The sequence below is a fragment of the Beta vulgaris genome, chromosome 5 (assembly GCF_026745355.1).
Source record: "Beta vulgaris subsp. vulgaris cultivar EL10 chromosome 5, EL10.2, whole genome shotgun sequence".
NCBI lineage: Eukaryota > Viridiplantae > Streptophyta > Magnoliopsida > Caryophyllales > Amaranthaceae > Beta > Beta vulgaris.
In genome coordinates this window covers 67,530,669-67,549,437 of record NC_079206.1, presented here as the reverse complement: position 1 = coordinate 67,549,437, position 18,769 = coordinate 67,530,669, and the positions used below count along the sequence as shown (strand labels likewise).

General features: G+C 33.2%; 2 protein-coding genes across 3 annotated transcripts; one reads left to right on the top strand and one right to left on the bottom strand.

Moving 5' to 3' along the window:
* Nucleotides 1–10,852: 10,852 nt before the first annotated feature.
* Nucleotides 10,853–13,674, top strand: LOC104894812 (probable protein phosphatase 2C 2). 2 transcript variants are annotated; one of them, XM_010681143.4, is made up of 3 exons: nucleotides 10,853–11,191; nucleotides 12,161–12,537; nucleotides 12,848–13,674. In XM_010681143.4, the coding sequence occupies exons 1-3, from the start codon at nucleotides 11,117–11,119 to the stop codon at nucleotides 13,404–13,406; spliced, it is 1,011 nt and encodes a 336-aa protein (XP_010679445.1). In that variant the 5' UTR covers nucleotides 10,853–11,116; the 3' UTR covers nucleotides 13,407–13,674. The 2 variants fall into 2 exon arrangements, with proteins under 2 accessions (XP_010679445.1, XP_010679444.1); XM_010681142.4 differs by having other exon boundaries at nucleotides 12,104–12,537.
* A 289-nt stretch (nucleotides 13,675–13,963) lies between these two features.
* LOC104894811 (hypothetical protein) lies at nucleotides 13,964–17,923 on the bottom strand. Its single transcript, XM_010681141.3, has 8 exons — nucleotides 17,430–17,923; nucleotides 16,501–16,600; nucleotides 15,236–15,331; nucleotides 15,083–15,135; nucleotides 14,847–14,895; nucleotides 14,637–14,684; nucleotides 14,457–14,555; nucleotides 13,964–14,339 (listed from the first exon to the last, which is right to left on the bottom strand). Exons 1-7 carry the CDS (start codon nucleotides 17,834–17,836, stop codon nucleotides 14,463–14,465), a joined length of 846 nt encoding a protein of 281 aa, XP_010679443.1. The 5' UTR covers nucleotides 17,837–17,923; the 3' UTR covers nucleotides 13,964–14,339; nucleotides 14,457–14,462.
* Nucleotides 17,924–18,769: the final 846 nt, after the last annotated feature.

Genomic DNA, 18,769 nt, shown 5'->3' with positions numbered 1-18,769 from the left:
TTTTTAGAGAAAAACTATAGAGCAGTAATTTAAGGATAACGTGTCCATAAGTACATAAGAAGAGACAACACTAGGTCCTAGGACAATGATTTACCCGACATTGTTCATAATCAAAAGACACTACTTTTGTAAGATGGTGAGCAACATAATTGCCACCTCTTTTAACATGATAAACTATTGTCCATAAATGATAAAGAATGGTGGTAATAACATTGCACTTGTAGGTAAAATTTAAAAAATCTCATATTTACGGTCATGGTCATCCATCTTCAGATACCTATATTCCTACTTTGCTTGTTAACAGTTTTGTGAAAATATTTGTCGAAAATTTGAGATTTGTGAATATGGTGATGCCAAGTTTCATCTCCATTATGTTGGTTATGCGTTATGACTATATGACATTTTGACATATAATATTAGGGCTTCATTTCAAAGTTATTGGACCAAATGACGTTACTTCTATTAGGATGAGTTTCTCTTTCTTTTTACTTTCTCCTTCTTGGCCCATAATCCAATCATGTTTTGCCACTCCCTCCACCATCTATATTGGTACATCAGTCTATTACGATTTATGAATGTCTCTTTCGTTATGTTTTTAAGCAGTTCTAACTTATCTAGCATTTATTGGTCCATTATTTCAAGAAACTGAATGAAATTAACAAAGAAAAAAGGAAGGAAAATAAATAGAATATTGCTACATCTATCTTGTAGGTAATCTCTCCACTACTAATATAAGCATTAAAATCTAGAAACATCTCTCTCTATATTGATCACTTTCTCTTTCTACCTCAATCATTTACTGACTTGAGCGTTGGAGAGGCCATCCCGGGACCACCCCGGGTAGGCTAACACTATTTTGTAGGATTCCGACGTATGGATAACGGAGCTCATGCATACCTTCGTGGGGCCTATATCAAGTCTCTCAACATACTACAATCTCTCAATTTCTAAGTAGAAACAGAATCCACTATCATCACTTACCATTACTCTCTATTAGTGGTGGGTATATTATCCGATGGATAGACTAATTATTTTCCAAATAACTACAACCTCTCGATTTCCTAACGTGTTTGGTTAGAGAAAGGATAGAATCATAGAAATTTAATCATAAAGAGTAATCAAGAAAACATAAATTTGTAAAAAGTATAAAATATGCAAAAAAATGTGAGCTAGATAATCTAGTTTTAGGTGATTCCAAGAGCCCCATAGAGGCTTTGGGTTCTCCATTTGTTGGTGAAACAATGACTACAATTAGTTTCCTCTTGTTTGATAATTTTTTTTGTTAAGGGGGAAAAATGGTCAAATTATAATGATTTAAATGCATAAAATATAATAAATAAGATTGACTTTTTTATGCTCAACAAATCTTTATGAAATTGCACACAATTAGTTTTTTTTTTTTTTTTTTTTTTTTTTTTTTTTTTTTTTGAAAGAGAAATTTCATTAATTAAAGGTCAAACGGCATCTACAATAGGTATTAAAGTAAAACAAGATACAATTAAACAATACTAAATCAAATTCGTCTTCGAAGAAACTACAATGAACCAGATCGAACAATACAGCACAGCCCCCTTGTATTTGCTGAATCAAGCAGCTATTGATGAGGAAGTCTATCATTCTGATATAGTTTGGGAAAAACATTCTTGATCGAGCCAGGTTGACCGCATCCGAAATTCCAATACCTTCATGTTGAGTCTCGAACTTCAACCAATGAGAATAATTTCTCATACCTAAAAACAAAAGAACCATACCCACAACTCCCATAGGGGAGAAGGAGATTTTCAAAACAGAAACTAAAAACCCCATAAAAGGGTTTGAGAAAATCTCATAAAGAGATACTAATTTATTGAACAAAACAAGAAAATGAATTAAAAACTGCAAATAAAAGGGAAAAAGGGGCTTACCATGGATGAAAACATCCATGGCAGCCCCCTAATTGATGAAGAAGGGGTAAGGGAGGCTAGGGTTTTAGAGAGAGAAAAGGAGAGGGGAGGCTGCACACAATTAGTTAAATACTAGCTCCGTTCTTTTCAAGCATGCCGATGTATTATATTGAGCCTTTATCTCCAATTTTGTATTTGTAAAAAAATATAAAAAGTCGATATTTTAAAAGTATATCGAGACAAATCAAACAAGACCCCACATGACTGTATTTTCTCTTAACCGTAAATCACAAATGATAGTTAAAGGAAAATTTGTTAATAGTATCAAAAGTGAAAATGTAACTATAAAAAAAAGGAACGGAGATAGTATAGGATATGGATTTAGGTTACTCACGACTCACGAGGTTCAAACATCCTGAAAAATATATAATTAAGGATCCGTTGTTGAGTATTTTGTTGCATTGGCTAATGATATACATCAATATATGGCCAAAAATGGTCTATGTCAAACTTTCGCATATTACTTGCAAATACATTAATTCGCCTCAAATAACTACTATATAATAAAAACCCCGCAAAAAAGGTTTGACTATGAAAATGGGTTGAATATAGAAAATTCACATTTTGAACACTTCAAAAGATCACATTGGCAGAAACTTCATTCACTAATCACAAACAACACAGTCTAATAACTATTTTATTCCGATTTGATCTAGAAATAAGTAAAGACGAAAAACTTTTATATTATGGTTTTTTTTGGAAGATATTTTAGCTAACTTAAATAATAAAGTGCTAAAATATTTTAGATGTTAAAATAATCTCTATTTTATATGGGAAGAGGGGTAGGACACAAAAATATTAGAAATCCTATTTTACCCTCACTTCATCTCTATTCAAATATCTCTAATTTATTAGATATAATTCATAATTAATTTAATTTTTTACATTCCCTAAAAAAAAAATTATTTTCTATATATCTTCGCACGCATCGCGTGCATATAAAACTAGTTAGAGTATATGGAAAGGATCTAAGAAAAAATTTTAAGTGATTAAAGTGAGTGAAATTGATAAGTCAAAAATTTTAACTTATCAAAATCAGGTGATTCAAAATTTGAAAAAACTTTTCAAATTTTGATAACAACTAATTTTGCAAAATAATTTATTAAATTAAACAATTAATTTGTCAAATAGTTAACCTAATTAGTTACCTTATAAGCTTCAGCTAATACACTATCAGTTCCGATTAACTTATCAATTAAACTACTAAGTGCTACCTCATCAATTTCACCTAATACATTATTAGTTTAAGCTAACTTCTCAATTCGACTACTACTTTATCAGTTTCACTTTTTTTTTCAATTAATATTACCAAAATAGTACTTATTTTTTTCTTTTTGAAAGAGAAATTTCATTAATTGAAGGCCAAACGGCATCTACAATAGATATTAAAGAAAAACAAGATACAATTAAACAGATTAAATCAAATTCGTCTTCGAAGAAACTATAATGAACCAAATCAAGCAATACAGCGCAGCCCCCTTGTATTTGCTGAATCAAACAGCTATTGATGAGGAAGTCTATCATTCTGACATAGTTTCGGAAGAGCATTCTTGATCCAACCATGTTAACCGCATCCGAGATTTCAATACATTCATGTCGGGTCTCGAACTTCAACCAATAAGAACAATTTCTCATACCTAAAAACAAAAAAACTACACTCACAACTCCCATAGGGGAGAAGGAGATCTCCACAACAGAGACTAAAAACCCCATAACAGAGTTTGAAGAAATCTCATAAAGAGATACTAATTTATTCAACAAAACAAGAAAATGAAATAAAAACTGAAAATAAAAGCGGAAAGAAGAGGCCCTAAATTGTACTTAGTTGATTTATAGTCACACCATAATAATACAGAATAGGTAAGCTAGAGTAGGAATAAAGAAGAGGCCCTAAATTGTGAACCAAATTTAACAACTTTTTATCAAAAATAAAAAATGAAAAAAGTAATGTAAGAGGTTGAAGTTTTGTTAATGGAAGCTGACGCATAAAGCTGGATGTTTCCGATAATGAAGCGAGCAAGTTGGGGCAACTCTTTTTTATTTATATGAATCATGAAAGCAGTATAAAATGCAAAAAAATAAAAAGAAGATTCGACCATGTGACTTTATTATTCATAACACTTCAATCTTAATTATTAAGCGGAAACTAGATCGTTGGGCCAACTTGAGAACCAACTGGTAGGAACTAGATATAGCTGGTTGGAAACCTTTCCTTTTCTGCCAGAAGCTTCTCCCAACTTCTATTTACTACATCTTGTATAATTGTATTGTATTTGACTCAGTCTTTCAATTTGTACGTTGATCAAATCGCCGACTAGTTTTCACAACCTTGGAGGTGGACGTACCATTTTTGTATGTCTTATACAAACCATATGAAACAAAATGGAAATATACTTTTTTTTTTCTTAACAAATTTTCTTTTTAACCAAATATTCTCTATTTCTTTATTAAAACCAAATCATGATTACATATGCTCCATTTGACATATTATTAACCTTGGGGATATATTTATATTTAAGTTAAGTAATTGGGATTGTGATCATTTCATGATCTATTTTGTGATGGTTTGGTGATCACGTCTTACTCCAACATTATATAGTTGAAATGATTACATATTGTTAATTAGGTCAAAATTACACTTCGCATATATTTTTTCTTAAAGGTAATGCTAAAAATAGTCTCAACTCTCAATATTTATTTTACAAGAAACCATTGATTAATCCCTCAACATCATTGACCGACGTATAATTTTATAATAGAAATCCGAAACTTATACAATTTCAAGAAGTATATTCAATACTTGTATAAAAGCTTTATAGCCATGCAAGATAAAATAGTTTTCATTAATGATGTTCAAGCCTTCAAGGATATGTAATGATCGTTGTTGAATTGGTATATACTTCAATACTTGCTTTAGATAATTGGGTGAAATAGTCATTTAAAAGACACTATTCAGCCTATTCTTCTCCAACTCTTATTCCGTAGCTTATTTCCAAACAAGTGATTAGCGTCTTGTTATTATTTATTTGCAACATCATCATCAACACCCCCAATAACTTAGATACAATAATACTATTATATAGTATAGACTTTTGAGAAGAAGCAACATGTATAAGGCAAATTTACTATTGTAATAATTATAATAGCATTGTCTTATGTTTATTTTAAAGGAGCTCTATGCATATTCCATCCATTCTAAATTAAAGAAATGTTTTTCTCTAAAAAATCTCACATAAGCGTTTCATTCATTTCAAAATTGTATATTTGATTACAAATATATTAGGCAAAATCTAACAAGCACCTCTGAGATATTAGATAAGATACTTGATAAGTAAAAATGAAGATATTTAATGAATCTAAACTAATTATAATGATTAAAGCATTAAAATTCATTCCAAGATTTATACTATCTTTGGAAATATATTTAGAATTTATCCAACTCTACAGGGCATCCGTTAGCCATATCCAATATATTATACAAGGCATAGTAGGTTATAATTACTTTATCCGTTTCATAATACTCGCTATAGTTTTTATTATAAGAAGTTTCACATTACTTGCTACAATTTCTTTTTGGGTAATAAACTCTCTCTATCTATCTCTCTTCTCTGAAATGGATCTCTTTTCTTTTTACACTCTATCTCTTTCTTTTCCAAAAATTACCTAAAAGTCCGTGAATGTAAAAATATAACGAGTAATATGAAACTGAGGGAGTACGAGAAATTGTAAGCACAAATTATTATAATAGACGGTCTAATTTTAATATAAAATTAGACAATGCAAACCTAAGTTCTCCTAAGAAGCCCATTCAATTTCTCTCTAACCTAACACTATTTTTAGGTATCTTGCACCATCCTAGTCGTCCATTCTCTTCTCCTTCTTTTATTCCCTTCTAAATTTTGAATTAGAACAAACAATTTTTAAAAATAGTCCGTCAGTCTTACAAAATGGATTAAGCTAGTCACTAATGGATTAAATACACTAAATGAATTAAAAAATGTTATTAATGAATAGATTAAACTGGTCACTAAATAGATTAAAATGGTCACTAAATAGATTAAAGTAGTCACTATATTAAGAAATATGATCTATTCTTTTCTTAATATTGGACTTGGGCCGCGCCTACTTTTAAATTAAAAGTAGACGGTCTCTTACAAGACCAACTGAATTGTAAGAAGCATAATCCTACAAAATCTGAGCAAAATATCTATTACAACAAACTGACCACACGATTGAATAGAAATAGGCATGTACAAGAACTTTGTGATGCTGATGCAATGATGCAAGATGAATAGATGATGGTTCAATGTTAGTTGAAAGCCTACACATTCCTTTTTGATAAGTGATAACATCCATCACCACCACACACAGAAAAAGGGCAAAAATTAATCATAAAGATGGCGGTAAAAACAGAAGCGCTGACGTCAGCAACAATCTAAATTACGTATAGTCAACGCGCTCAAAATAAAAAAATAAAAAACTTTTTCAGACTTGTTAAAAATAACTCCACGCGTCAAAGAAAAAGATTCACGTGTAAGGTACGCCAACTAATACTTACTTATTTCCAAAAATACCCCTCAAGTTGTCAAAAATACTCCCTCTGTCTCTTTTTATTTGCTACAAACACTTTATCACAAAGACCAAGGAAAAGGGGGGGGACCACTGTACAGTGGGTGTACAGTGGTGTGCAGTGGTTGTTTGAAGAAAAATAATTGTGGTTAATTAAGTTGTGAAAAATCAGATTAGAAGGCAAAAAAAAGAGTTGGCCCACATTTTTTTTAAGGAAGGCGCCAATTACATAGAAAGAGGGAATTCATTTCCCTCCAAAATTTTATACAACCAATACAACTAAAATATTCTGTTACAATTATACAACCAAAGGGAACAAAAATTTTCCCTCCAAAATTTTAAAGGTAGATTACATAAGAGGTATTGAAATTATACCAAAAATTCGAACTTAAGGGGGAATTGAATTTTCCCCCTAAAAACATGAAAAAAATCCTAACAAATTCTGGACTATATATACACAACCACTTTTACACTTGCATTTATTATTTTCACCACTTCCATCAACATAACCAAACAGACCAAGCAGCAGGCAGCCACCACCACCATCAAAGACACCAACCAGCAGCTTAAACCACCATAAAAACCACCCAGCAGTACCATTTCCTTGGGGGGGGGGTTTGGGTAGATTAACTCTCAGAGCAAAATCATCATAGAGTTTTAGGGAAGCCATTTCTGATTTCATAGCTTCACTTGAGGAAAGTGTGGAAGCTTTCTCAGCTTGAACATGTCTGGCATTAGAGTGCAAGAACATTTTGTAAGTAAAATACAACATATATAGGTTGTTAAACATTTTGTATATGTAGTTAAAAACATTTTGTACTAAATCTTACATTTATAATATGTAAACATGTTGGGTTATGTTAAGTTAAAAAAATAAAACACTTGATATATCATCCATAAAAAAACAGTTAGTAAAAATAAAAGTTCAAGTTTAGTTAGGTTTACAAAAACTGTAGTGCAAAAAACAGTTAGTAAAAAAAAAAGTTCATGTAGGTTAACAACAAAAAACAGGGTATCATTGTATCAAACAAATGATCGAGAAAAAAAGAAAATCAAATTGAACATTGTTCACAAAAACTTCAATTAGATTTCATTTTTTTCTCGATCATATTTAAGACAAAATGATAATGAAGGCCAATTTCAATAAAACACAGATGAAGGCATGATTTAAGTTCCTCTAGGGAGTCCCCACTCATCCATATTACTCAACACATGCTATTAAAACAGAGGAAAAGTTGAAAAGAAGAGCACAAAAAATTGGTGGCAACATGAGTATACTGGTCTTAAAAGGCATAATGTCCTTGGTATAAATCATCTGACCTCATTCATCATTGAGGAACATAGTGCACCTCTCATGTAAACTTTGTATATGTCATTAAAACTAAATTGGACAGCCAAACAAAAACCAAAATATAACACAAATGCCTCATCAATTCTTTATACTACAATTCTATTCATTTTACCCGATTAAATGCAAAATGGAGTAACTATTTGGATGTAACATCCTATTTCATCATAGAGGATCACACCAACACACACACAAATAAAGGCAACAGAACAATATATAACAAATCATATAAACAGAACTAATCAAGGGTCAAATGCACAAGTTTTAACAAATCAAGGCAAACTATCATATAAACAGAACAAGTTATGGCTTCAATGAACATGTTTTAACAAATCAAGGCTAAATATCATAAAAACAGAACAATTCAAGGATTAAATGAACATGTTTTAACAAATCAAGGCTAAATATCATAAAAACAGAACAATTCAAGGAAAAAATGAACATGTTTTAACAAATCAAGGCTAAATATCATAAAAACAGAACAATTCAAGGAAAAAATGAACATGTTTTAACAAAGCAAGGCTAAATATCATAAAAACAGAACAATACAAGGATTAAATGAACATGTTTTAACAAAGCAAGGCTAAATATCATAAAAACAGAACAATACAAGGATTAAATGAACATGTTTTAACAAATCAGGCAAATATCATATAAACAGAACTAATCAAGGGTAAAATGCACAAGTTTTAACAAACAAGGCAAACTATCATATAAAGAGAACAAGTTAAGGCTTAAATGAACATGTTTTAACAAATCAAGGCAAAATATCAACTAAACAGACCTAATGAAGGCTAAAATGAACATGTTTTAACAAATCAAGGCAAAATATCAACTAAACAGAGCTAATGAAGGCTAAAATGAACATGTTTTAACAAATCAAGGCAAAATATCAACTAAACAGAGCTAATGAAGGCTAAAATGAACATGTTTAACAAATCAAGGCAAAATATCAACTAAACAGACCTAATGAAGGCTTAAATCAACATGTTTTAACAAATCAAGGCAAATATCAACTAAACAGACCTAATGAAGGCTTAAATCAACATGTTTTAACAAATCAAGGCAAAATATCAACTAAACAGACCTAATGAAGGCTTAAATCAACATGTTTTAACAAATCAAGGCAAAATATCAACTAAACAGACGTAATGAAGGCTAAAATCAACATGTTTTAACAAATCAAGGCAAAATATCATATAAACAGAACAATTCAAGGCTAAATCAACATGTTTTAACAAATCAAGGCAACATATCATATAAACAGAACAATTCAAGGCTAAAATCAACATGTTTATACAAATCAAGGCAAAATATCATATAAACAGAACAACTCAAGGCTAAAATGAACATGTTCTAACAGATCAAGTGAAAATATCATATAAACAGACCTAATGAAGGCTAAAATGAACATATATATACAGATCAAGGCAAAATATCATATAAACAGAACAACTCAAGGCTTAAATGAACATGTTTTAACAGATCAAGTGAAAATATCATATAAACAGCACTAATGAAGGCTAAAATCAACATATATATATAGATCAAGGCAAAATATCATATAAACAGAACAACTCAAGGCTTAAATGAACATGTTTTAACAGATCAAGTGAAAATATCATATAAACAGAACAAACAAGGCTTAAATTAACAGATCAAGTGAAAATATCATATAAACAGAACAACTCAAGGCTTAAATTAACATGTTTTAACAGATCAAGTGAAAATATCATATAAACAGCACTAATGAAGGGTAAAATCAACATATATATACAGATGAAGGCAAAATATCATATAAACAGAACAACACTAAGGCAAAATAAACAGAAATTAAACAAATCAAGGCAAAATAAACAGAAATTAAACAAATCAAGGCAAAATAAACAAGTTTATAAACAGATCGAGGCATAAACAACATGCGTATAAACAAATCGAGGCTAAAACATGAAAAAAACACAAAAACCTAAACATGCAATCTAATCAAACGCAACCCACAGGCAAAGCAAGTTAAAAAAATTCCTAAAATTTTAAAAACAAAGATTTAAGTTAAGGAGTGGACCGATCTGAGTCAAAATTTGAAAGGGGACTCTCCGAAACCATTTCGAGATGGTTTTTATACCAAGAGAGGTAAGCTCGCCATGATTTAAAGCCTTCCGGAGGTGGTTCTTCCAATTTTTCAGGTTTTTTGCCCTCAAATACACCACCAAATTCAAATCTGGTGGTTTTCTTGAAGGCGCGCCACAAGACCAACAAAAGGAACCAAAATCCAACGATTTTTTTGCAACCCTAGAATTTTTAGCCTCCGCATCTAACTCGTCCATCAAATCAAAGAGCCGTTTCTTTGATTTCGGAGTTAACTCATCCATGAAATACCCAAAATCACTCAAAAATACCGAAGAAACAGGGGACTCGTTTCTGAAATCACTCCAAAATGACAAAATCTAGGTTTATAATGATCGCAGAAAAGAGTAGATAATTAATCTACTGTTTTTTTCAACAATTTTGGAGTAAAAAACCCTAGATCTGAGGGTTTGAAGAAGAAGAAGAGAGAGGAAAGTGACAGTCAGAAGGAGAGAGAGAGTCAGAAGGAGAGAGAAGAAAATGACGGAAGTTTGAGATTAGGGTTTTGGAGGGAGTAGTTATAGGGGGGTTGGGGTAGGGTTAAATGGAGGGAGTGGGGTAATAAATAGAGTTAGGTGGGTTGGGTAGGTTTAGGGAATTGATTAAGTGGGCTAATTTTTTGGGCTGAACTTTTGGATCTTTTGTTTTATTATCATTTGTAGTAATGTTGGCAAATGTAGCAAATAAATTGAGACAGCTCTAAATGGCAAAATGTAGCAAATAAAAAGAGACGGAGGGAGTAAACTACTTTACGGAAGTCTAGAATCGTAATTACATACAATAGCCTCAACTTACGACACGTGTCCCCGCCTTCTACCAGGTGGCCGCCTCAAAACATTCTGTTCATATAAAAGAAGTTTGCGGGTTTTAATTTTCCAGATTTTCTGAAACTTTTTTTTTTAATTTTCTTTTGCTGTGAATTCCATTTGTGAAACATACCAATTTTTATTTACCAAGAAACAAATTCTTATCTTTGATTTCATTCATTTATCTGAATTTAGGGTTTTGTGTAGTTTGATTGCGATCTAATTTCTCTCTTTTTAGGGTTTGTTGTCGATTTGATTCGATTTGTTAGTGTTGTGTTCTTTAGAAATTGGAATTAGATTTTCTTCTTTTCATGGTATAGAAGAAGATGGGTGCAGAAGCTGAAGTCGTTTGCCCTAATATTGTTCCGAATTTTGATGCTGTTCTTGCTTGCTCTCAACTTGTAAGTTTTTTTTTTTTTGTTTTTTGTTAATGAATTTTGTGATTTTGTTCATTCTATTTAACTTTAAGATCGTCAGATTTGTAATTTGATCGTAAGATTGTATGATGGGTTAGATTGGATTGAATATCTGGATAGATTTGGTACTTAGGGTTTCTTGAATCTAGTTTTAACTGTTAGATTTTGATGGGGTTTCCTGAATTATAGTCTTGTCTTTTTTGTAGATGCACTTGTTCATCTCCGTTTGATTGTCGCAAATTACCCTAAGAATTTGATTAGTATGACTGCGGAATTGTTGTGTGTGAAACTCAAATTTGGAGTATGAAACTTTAAAGAATTAATATATTTGGATTGGATCTTTTTCATACATGTTAGCTATCTAGTAATGCCACTGAATGTACATATGGAGTACTGTATATTACATGAAGAAATTGATGATCTCGAATTTTCGATTGCGAATTTATATCCATGTTACCCCCTGTTTCATAATGCTAATAGAACCAGTTCAAGAGATCATTTGAAATCTATACTTCATTTTGGGAAATCAATTTCAGTTTTATACTTATCATCTGATTCAGGCAATGCTACATCTACCCGGTGGGTAGTTAACTCATTAGAAATAGAGCATTAAAAAACTATTAGAACTGATGAGTTGGATCCCACTATTTATTTATTTCTATTAGTAGTGGGTTGTTGACCCACTGGCTAGATAAAGTTTTTTCCATCTGATTCTGTGCCCATCAATAATTGAGTGAAATTGTGGCTGAAACTCATATTGCTGGAAAGAAACATGTGATGATTTTCATCACTATGATACTTATAATAGGTGCAGTTGGTGTTTGAAGCTGTGCTGTAATTGGAGTTGCCCTTTGTTTATAATATACAGTAATAATGATAAATATTATACCTTTTCAGGATAAAAAGACCTCAGATTCGATCTCTGATAATTCTCTTGGCTCTACCTTGCTGCAGTTTGTGCCTAACATTCGCTCTGGTAGCTTTGCTGACATTGGACCACGTAGGTTTATGGAAGATGAACATGTAAAGATTGATGATCTTTCTATGCATTTGGGATCAATGTTTAGATGTCCGAAGCCAAGTGCTTTTTATGGGGTTTTTGATGGACATGGAGGTCCTGAAGCAGCAGCTTATGTTAGGAAAAATGTTACTAGATTCTTTTTTGAAGATGTCAATTTTCCTGAAGCCTCTGAATTGAACGACTTATTTCTAGAGGGAGTGGAGGATTGCCTTCGCCGAGCCTTTCTTCTTGCAGATTTAGCCCTTTCTGATGATTGCAGCATCAGTACTTCTTCAGGAACAACTGCACTTACAGCTTTGATATTGGGAAGGTAAAATGAATGTACTTGTTACTGAAACTCCCCTTCCTTTTCTTTTCTTCTGTGTTACTTTATTTGCTTAAGGCTTTTATCTTGTTGTCCTGGTCTCCTGGACTGACTCGTAGATGTTGCGCATATCTGTGCGCAGTGTACCATGACCATGGTGTTTTCTTGAGGAAGTTGGGCTGTTCTATATGTTGGAAACTTTTTATTATTAGTTCTGTTCAGTAAATGTCCTTCAATGAAGCTTATCCAGCTTTGTCTTCCTGTCTTGAAGACAATTTATTCCTGATCAATAATCTTTGTGCTTGTTCTATTTCAGGCTCTTGCTGGTTGCCAATGCTGGTGATTGTCGAGCTGTCCTTTGTCGGAAAGGGGAAGCCATAGATATGTCTCAAGATCACAGACCTACATACCCATCAGAGAAGAGAAGAGTTGAAGAACTAGGGGGTTATGTAGATGATGGGTATCTAAATGGTGTATTATCAGTGACAAGGGCACTGGGGGACTGGGACATGAAGCTTCCCAAGGGTTCGGCGTCACCCCTGATCGCGGAACCTGAACTAAGACAAATCATCTTGACAGAAGACGACGAGTTCCTTATAATTGGGTGTGATGGAATCTGGGATGTGTTATCAAGCCAACAAGCAGTAAGCATTGTGCGACATGGATTAAGGCGGCACGATGACCCAGAATTATGTGCAAAGGAGCTGGTCAGAGAGGCTTTGAGGCTCGACACCTTTGATAATCTGACAGTCATTGTTATTTGCTTCTCTTCTTTTGATCATCAGAGAGAACAGTCGGGGTTTCGGCCTCGGAGATTCAGATGCAGCCTCTCAGCGGAGGCGTTGTCGACACTGAGGAGCATTATGGAGAGCTAGGACAGTCTGATTTTTTTCTTTTCTCAGAGTCAAGAGTGTAAATAAGATGTGTTTAGAAGTGAGCGAGCTTATGATTTACTTTGATTGGTAGAGACGTTCCATGTTAGTGCTGTTTTTAGGCTGCTTCAGTATATTTAGAAAAAGCGGCTTGCAGTTTTGTTAGGAGTATTTAACTGTTGTGTTTTAGATATTTGTCGCTGGGACTGGTTGATGTGCATATAATTCAAGGGTTTGAGGTTGGATGGAGGTGTAAACGCACTTTCGGATTCTTGTGCCTTTTTTTTTTTTGTAGTCGTTACATTTTGTGTGCTTTTAATTCAATCTGATCTAATCTATCCGTCAAGTTTTATTTAGCTCAAACATAGTATAAGACGGTTAAAACAGAGAATGTGAATAGATTAATATGGTACAAACGAAATGTAGAGTGATTATTCCGATATGCAAATCTCGAAATATATACGATCGGAAAATAATTGCTAGTCAATCTTTCACTAGTTTTTGAGCATTGATAGAGTTTTGAGTGGAGAACGTCAAATTAATAGTACAAGTAGTTAGAATAGAGATACAATAAGGGTAATATAAGATTTCTAATATTTTGGTGTCCTACCCCTCTTCCCATATAGAATAGAGATAATAAGTCGCACTTTACATTGCTTCGGTAAATATATAGTCCTGAAATGGTTCTACACTTTTACTTCCCAAAATCACTAATAGAGTATACACAACCTATTGCAAACCAATGCCACAGAACATATATAGGCGTGCTGCATTAGGTAGCTATGATTGTATTTTGTATCAACATCAGGTTCAAATATAGTACCAATAATATGCAAATAGGGTAATGCTTCTTGTTGATTGCAACTCGCGAAGAACTTCTTTACAACATAGCTGGTTACATCAACAAGTCAGTTGGTTACCGAAACTATGAACTGCCTGCAAGATTATATTTGTGATGTAAATAAAAACAAAGCATCAACACTTTAATACAGGTCATAGGATAATTCTGTCTATCAAAAGGATAGATTTGACCATATGGATTCAGTGACTCACACAGGATCAATTTGCTGAGTCTAGTTGACGGTTCTTCGCAAATTTTGTAAACCTTTCGAGACCTCGTAGAAGCAGGCTTTCTAGAAAAGGTTGAAGTGCCTGCAAGTACAAACAATACGATATTATCTTGCATGCCAAAGGTGCCCTCCTCGAATTTAGTCGCTCAGGATAGATGCTTACTGATGCTACAGGAGCTAGAAGCTGAGGAACTTCATATGAAACAGTAAGCTGAGAAGTAAAGAGATTTTGAAAAGGAAAGAATCAGTTACAAAAAAGAACACAGAATTTTTAAGAAGCATGAGATTTAATTAATTATACAGGAAAGTGTTAATAAGAAGAGGAAGAAATTACAAAACCAAACCGAACATACTAGAAAGACGGGGTCCTTACTTCAATAAGACATGATGAAGGACCTCTTGGGTAAAATCGAACAGCGCCACTGCAATCGAAAGAATTTAATCATTTACAATAACATGGAGAATTGGTATTAACAATAGAGCAAGACCTGTCTTCTGAAAATTTTGGGTGTTTAGTACATTAAAATGAAGAATGCATAAGGATTACAAATTGACGAAGTAGTGAAGATATCAGCTGAGTTTAGCACTGTTGTTGCATATGATTCTCACCTGTTTGGAAGCCCTTCCAGAGATCTCCAATGAATTTTCTGATTCGGAATGGGCTGGAATAACACCAAAAAGAGTATAAATGAACCACATACCAAAAGAACTTTTCAAGATGATTGTCGAGAATGGTAATAAAAGTCAAATAAAGATGAGAACCTGAAGATTTCGAGCAAGCCAAGAAAACTCGATATCACGACCAAATGCTTTATATTTCAGAGTCCATCTTGATTGATCAGGCTTATCTTCCAAGACCTGGTTAAACAATATCATAAACCAATATCCAAGTACTAAACAATATCAAAAAATGGGAAATGCAACAGTATGTTAAGCTTGAAGACAAAATCTATGATAGAAAGCATAGCTGGACATTGATATCTAATAGTAAACTGGGAAACCAAAAATATGAGCCAGAACCACCACAATGCTACTTTGACATGTGGATTGTGGATCAATGCATGATTTGCTAAAAAATCTGGATAAAGTTTGATAATAAATTAATAATTTTACCATCCACATAGCCTCTAAACTAATAGTCAACTTAACTTCATACAGTCACACAACTTATTCAGTTGGTAACTGGAACATAGATCTACAAGAACTTTTTGGATAAGTTCAGAGTTCAGACAAGCATGTCGAAATGTCATGTCAGAAGTAACTCAAAGCTACCGAAAACAGAAATGGTCCCCTAAACGTTTCTTAAGCAGATTTGCAGGTTCACCAACGAGTTTAAGGACTGAAAGTCCAGCAAGATACTAGGCTACTTACATCACAATACTGTGAAATTCACATCTTCACTGACTATACTAGAGCATTGGTAAATTACTCTGAGCATTGCAATCACTTAGAGGGGACCAGGAACAGCTACATCAACTCAACTCAAAGTGGCGTGTTTTTCATAGCTCATAGACTGTTGTTCAGCTAACTAGATTTATTGGACTAATATACCCTGAAAAGCTTTATTCTATTGAAGTTGAAGTGTTATTCAGAACTCTAATCCGTTTCCAACTTTGCATAGTCACAGCAGCTAGATGGCATATGAAATACACATTTGATGAATAAATGGTGCTTTTGCTCTAAGAAAGAAACTAAGGCATGTAATCTTTCTTCAGCATATTGTTAGTACACTCTGGTTGAATATTTGTAGTAGTCTCATATAAAGCAATGGAGACGTCAGCAGCTAACTATAGCCATAACCCATAAGCCACGCATATAGAACAGGAACATGGCAACGGACAAGAGTTTATAACTCATCACATTCCATGTTGTTGGTAACAAAAATAATAGCCCAAATTCAACTCGATCATATATAGACCCAAAAAAATTGCCAACCCTAGTAAACCTGTAGATTGATTATAACTCTTAAAAATATGTAAGAATTACAATCAGACAGATGAAGAAAAAACTAATGGATGTGGAAGTACCTTTACGGATGAAATGAACGGCATCCATTTAGGCATGGCTTCGCGATCAGAATAACACTCATACGCCAAAGAAATAGGCACATCAACTTCCTTCTTAACCCTGCAATTGTTCATGTTAAACACCCATGCTCTTCATAGATAAACATGTCAGAAGGCAGAAAATAATCCATAATGTACAATTGACTAACTATATCCGACAAAAGGAAAGATAATCTAATGATTGGCAGTCTTACAATAACAATGAACCACGGATTATTGTACAAAATCCCAACTGCGGGGTGCCTTCAGTTCCCAATATGATCCTAAGTATTAACTGGTGAATTTTTGTTTTGTTTTTGCAATTATCTTTGCTTTATTTCTCTGGTCTTCTTCCTTCCCCAGCTACCTAGAGCTTGACCCAATTCATATGACCTTCGAAGTCGATTTTGAGAAGGCAACCCCATAATTAGGATCATTATGGAATAATCTATAGTTACAAATTCTGTGATACTTCCTCCGTTTCATTTTAAATGCAACAAATGAGTATATAAAATATTCATTTGTTGCATTTAAAACGAAACGGAGGAAGTATGTTTTTTAACAAACTTGCATCCTAAACTGCTTGAAAATTGCTTTTTTTTAGATGATACATGTTGTCAAAAAAAAATAAATCACTTTGCTAACATAATAACAGCAACTGTAAAACATGAATTCTACAAATCAAATAAGTACATAGCTAAATATGTTAGGAACTATAGGAAGACATCCAAAATCAGAAGCACAAAGTTAAGGTAACTTAATGACACAAGTCAGAAATTCGATAAATGCACCAAAATAGATAACAAAATCACCTAAAGCAGTTAATTGATCTTAAGTATGAGATAATGCATACTAAAGATAGTAACTTTATAGATCATAGAGTAGCAAATTGGTGAAAAGAGGGAACTAACGTGCAATCTTGCGATTCCATGACAGGCCTGAAAGAGCGTCTGGAGGAAGTGTAAATTGAATGGTGAGATTGGGAGGAAAACCCATTTTGATTTGGGACTTTGAAGAGGAGCTGAGTAACTGGTTTTGATTGTAAAGATTTCCTGTAAAAGTTTTTGAAAAAAGAATCAAGCTTTAATTTTGATTTTGATTTTGAATTTGCACTGATGATGAAGTGGGTGTAAGAATTGAAAGAAAGTTGGGGAGCTGAAAATGAGCTTGAGCTTGATGGTGTAATAATGGTGGTTGAAAACATTATTCTATATTTCAGCAAACAAGTTGTTTTTATTTGGTGTTTAACTGTTGAAGAGGAACCAATTCTGCAACTTGGTTGCAGGAGCCAGCAAGCAGATGCAGAGTTGTTTTGCATAAACCACAACACAAGATGACAATTTTTTTTTTTTTGGGGCAACAAGATGACGGTTTCTTGGTTGCTACTTGCTATCACTCATTTAGTCATTCACTCACCCCCATCCAATTGCAAAAGAGTAATAAAAGACACAAAAACACTTATAGACGTTGTTTGACGATTAGCGGATAGCTGTTAGTTGTTAGCGGATAGCTGTTAGTTGTTAGGGGTTAGTTGTTAGCTATTAATTGATAGTATTAGCTTATTTGACTAGCTGATTGTATTAGCGGTATGTATAAAGGTGTTTGATAAGTGGTTGAAAGTCGATTGCTGATTGTTATATTATTGTGTAAAATGATCAATAAGGACATGTGCATAATATACTGTTCTACCTTTTATAATTGATTAATGTAATTTTGAACAACTTTAAGACATAAATGTAATTGGTCCACTCATTCACAAACCTCTAATGCCTTAAAGGATTTGACTAGTTAATTCTCTGATTTAATTGTTTGGTTTAAATAGGTTTTAATTAACTTATTCCTCACATGATTAAGGCTGCAAATGAGGTAAGATGTTTGTGAACTACTCATGAACTAGGTGGGTCAAATCTCATTAGTTGATAAAAGAACTAAGTCCCAAAATTTTTGCTCATTTTGTAAATGAATCAAACTACCTTGTTGTTCAACTCACGATTCGTGAATGTTCGTGAACAACTCATTTAGTAATTGCTGCTTTTGTTAAAAACAAATTGACTTGTTAGAAGAAATAAGTTCAAGAAAATGTACTTTAAAACGTTACAAAGTTTTTCCAATCGTCCTATTGGAAAGCCCCTAGATGCCTAAGGCCATGAAAAACAAAACCCTAACTCCGCAAGCGGCGAAGGCCTTCCTCCCCTCCCCTCCCCTCCCCTCCACTCCCTTCCCATTGGGATAGATGACCAGCCCATACCCA

Coding starts and splice junctions, on each gene's coding strand:
- LOC104894812 (XM_010681142.4), top strand. CDS start 11,117: ATGGGTGCAGAAGCTGAAGTCGTTTGCCCTAATATTGTTCCGAATTTT. Junction 11,192..12,103: donor TTCTTGCTTGCTCTCAACTT/GTAAGTTTTTTT, acceptor ATACCTTTTCAG/GATAAAAAGACCTCAGATTC. Junction 12,538..12,847: donor ACAGCTTTGATATTGGGAAG/GTAAAATGAATG, acceptor GTTCTATTTCAG/GCTCTTGCTGGTTGCCAATG.
- LOC104894811 (XM_010681141.3), bottom strand. CDS start 17,836: ATGCAAAACAACTCTGCATCTGCTTGCTGGCTCCTGCAACCAAGTTGC. Junction 16,601..17,429: donor ATGGAATCGCAAGATTGCAC/GTTAGTTCCCTC, acceptor GAACAATTGCAG/GGTTAAGAAGGAAGTTGATG. Junction 14,896..15,082: donor CTGGAAGGGCTTCCAAACAG/GTGAGAATCATA, acceptor TTTCGATTGCAG/TGGCGCTGTTCGATTTTACC.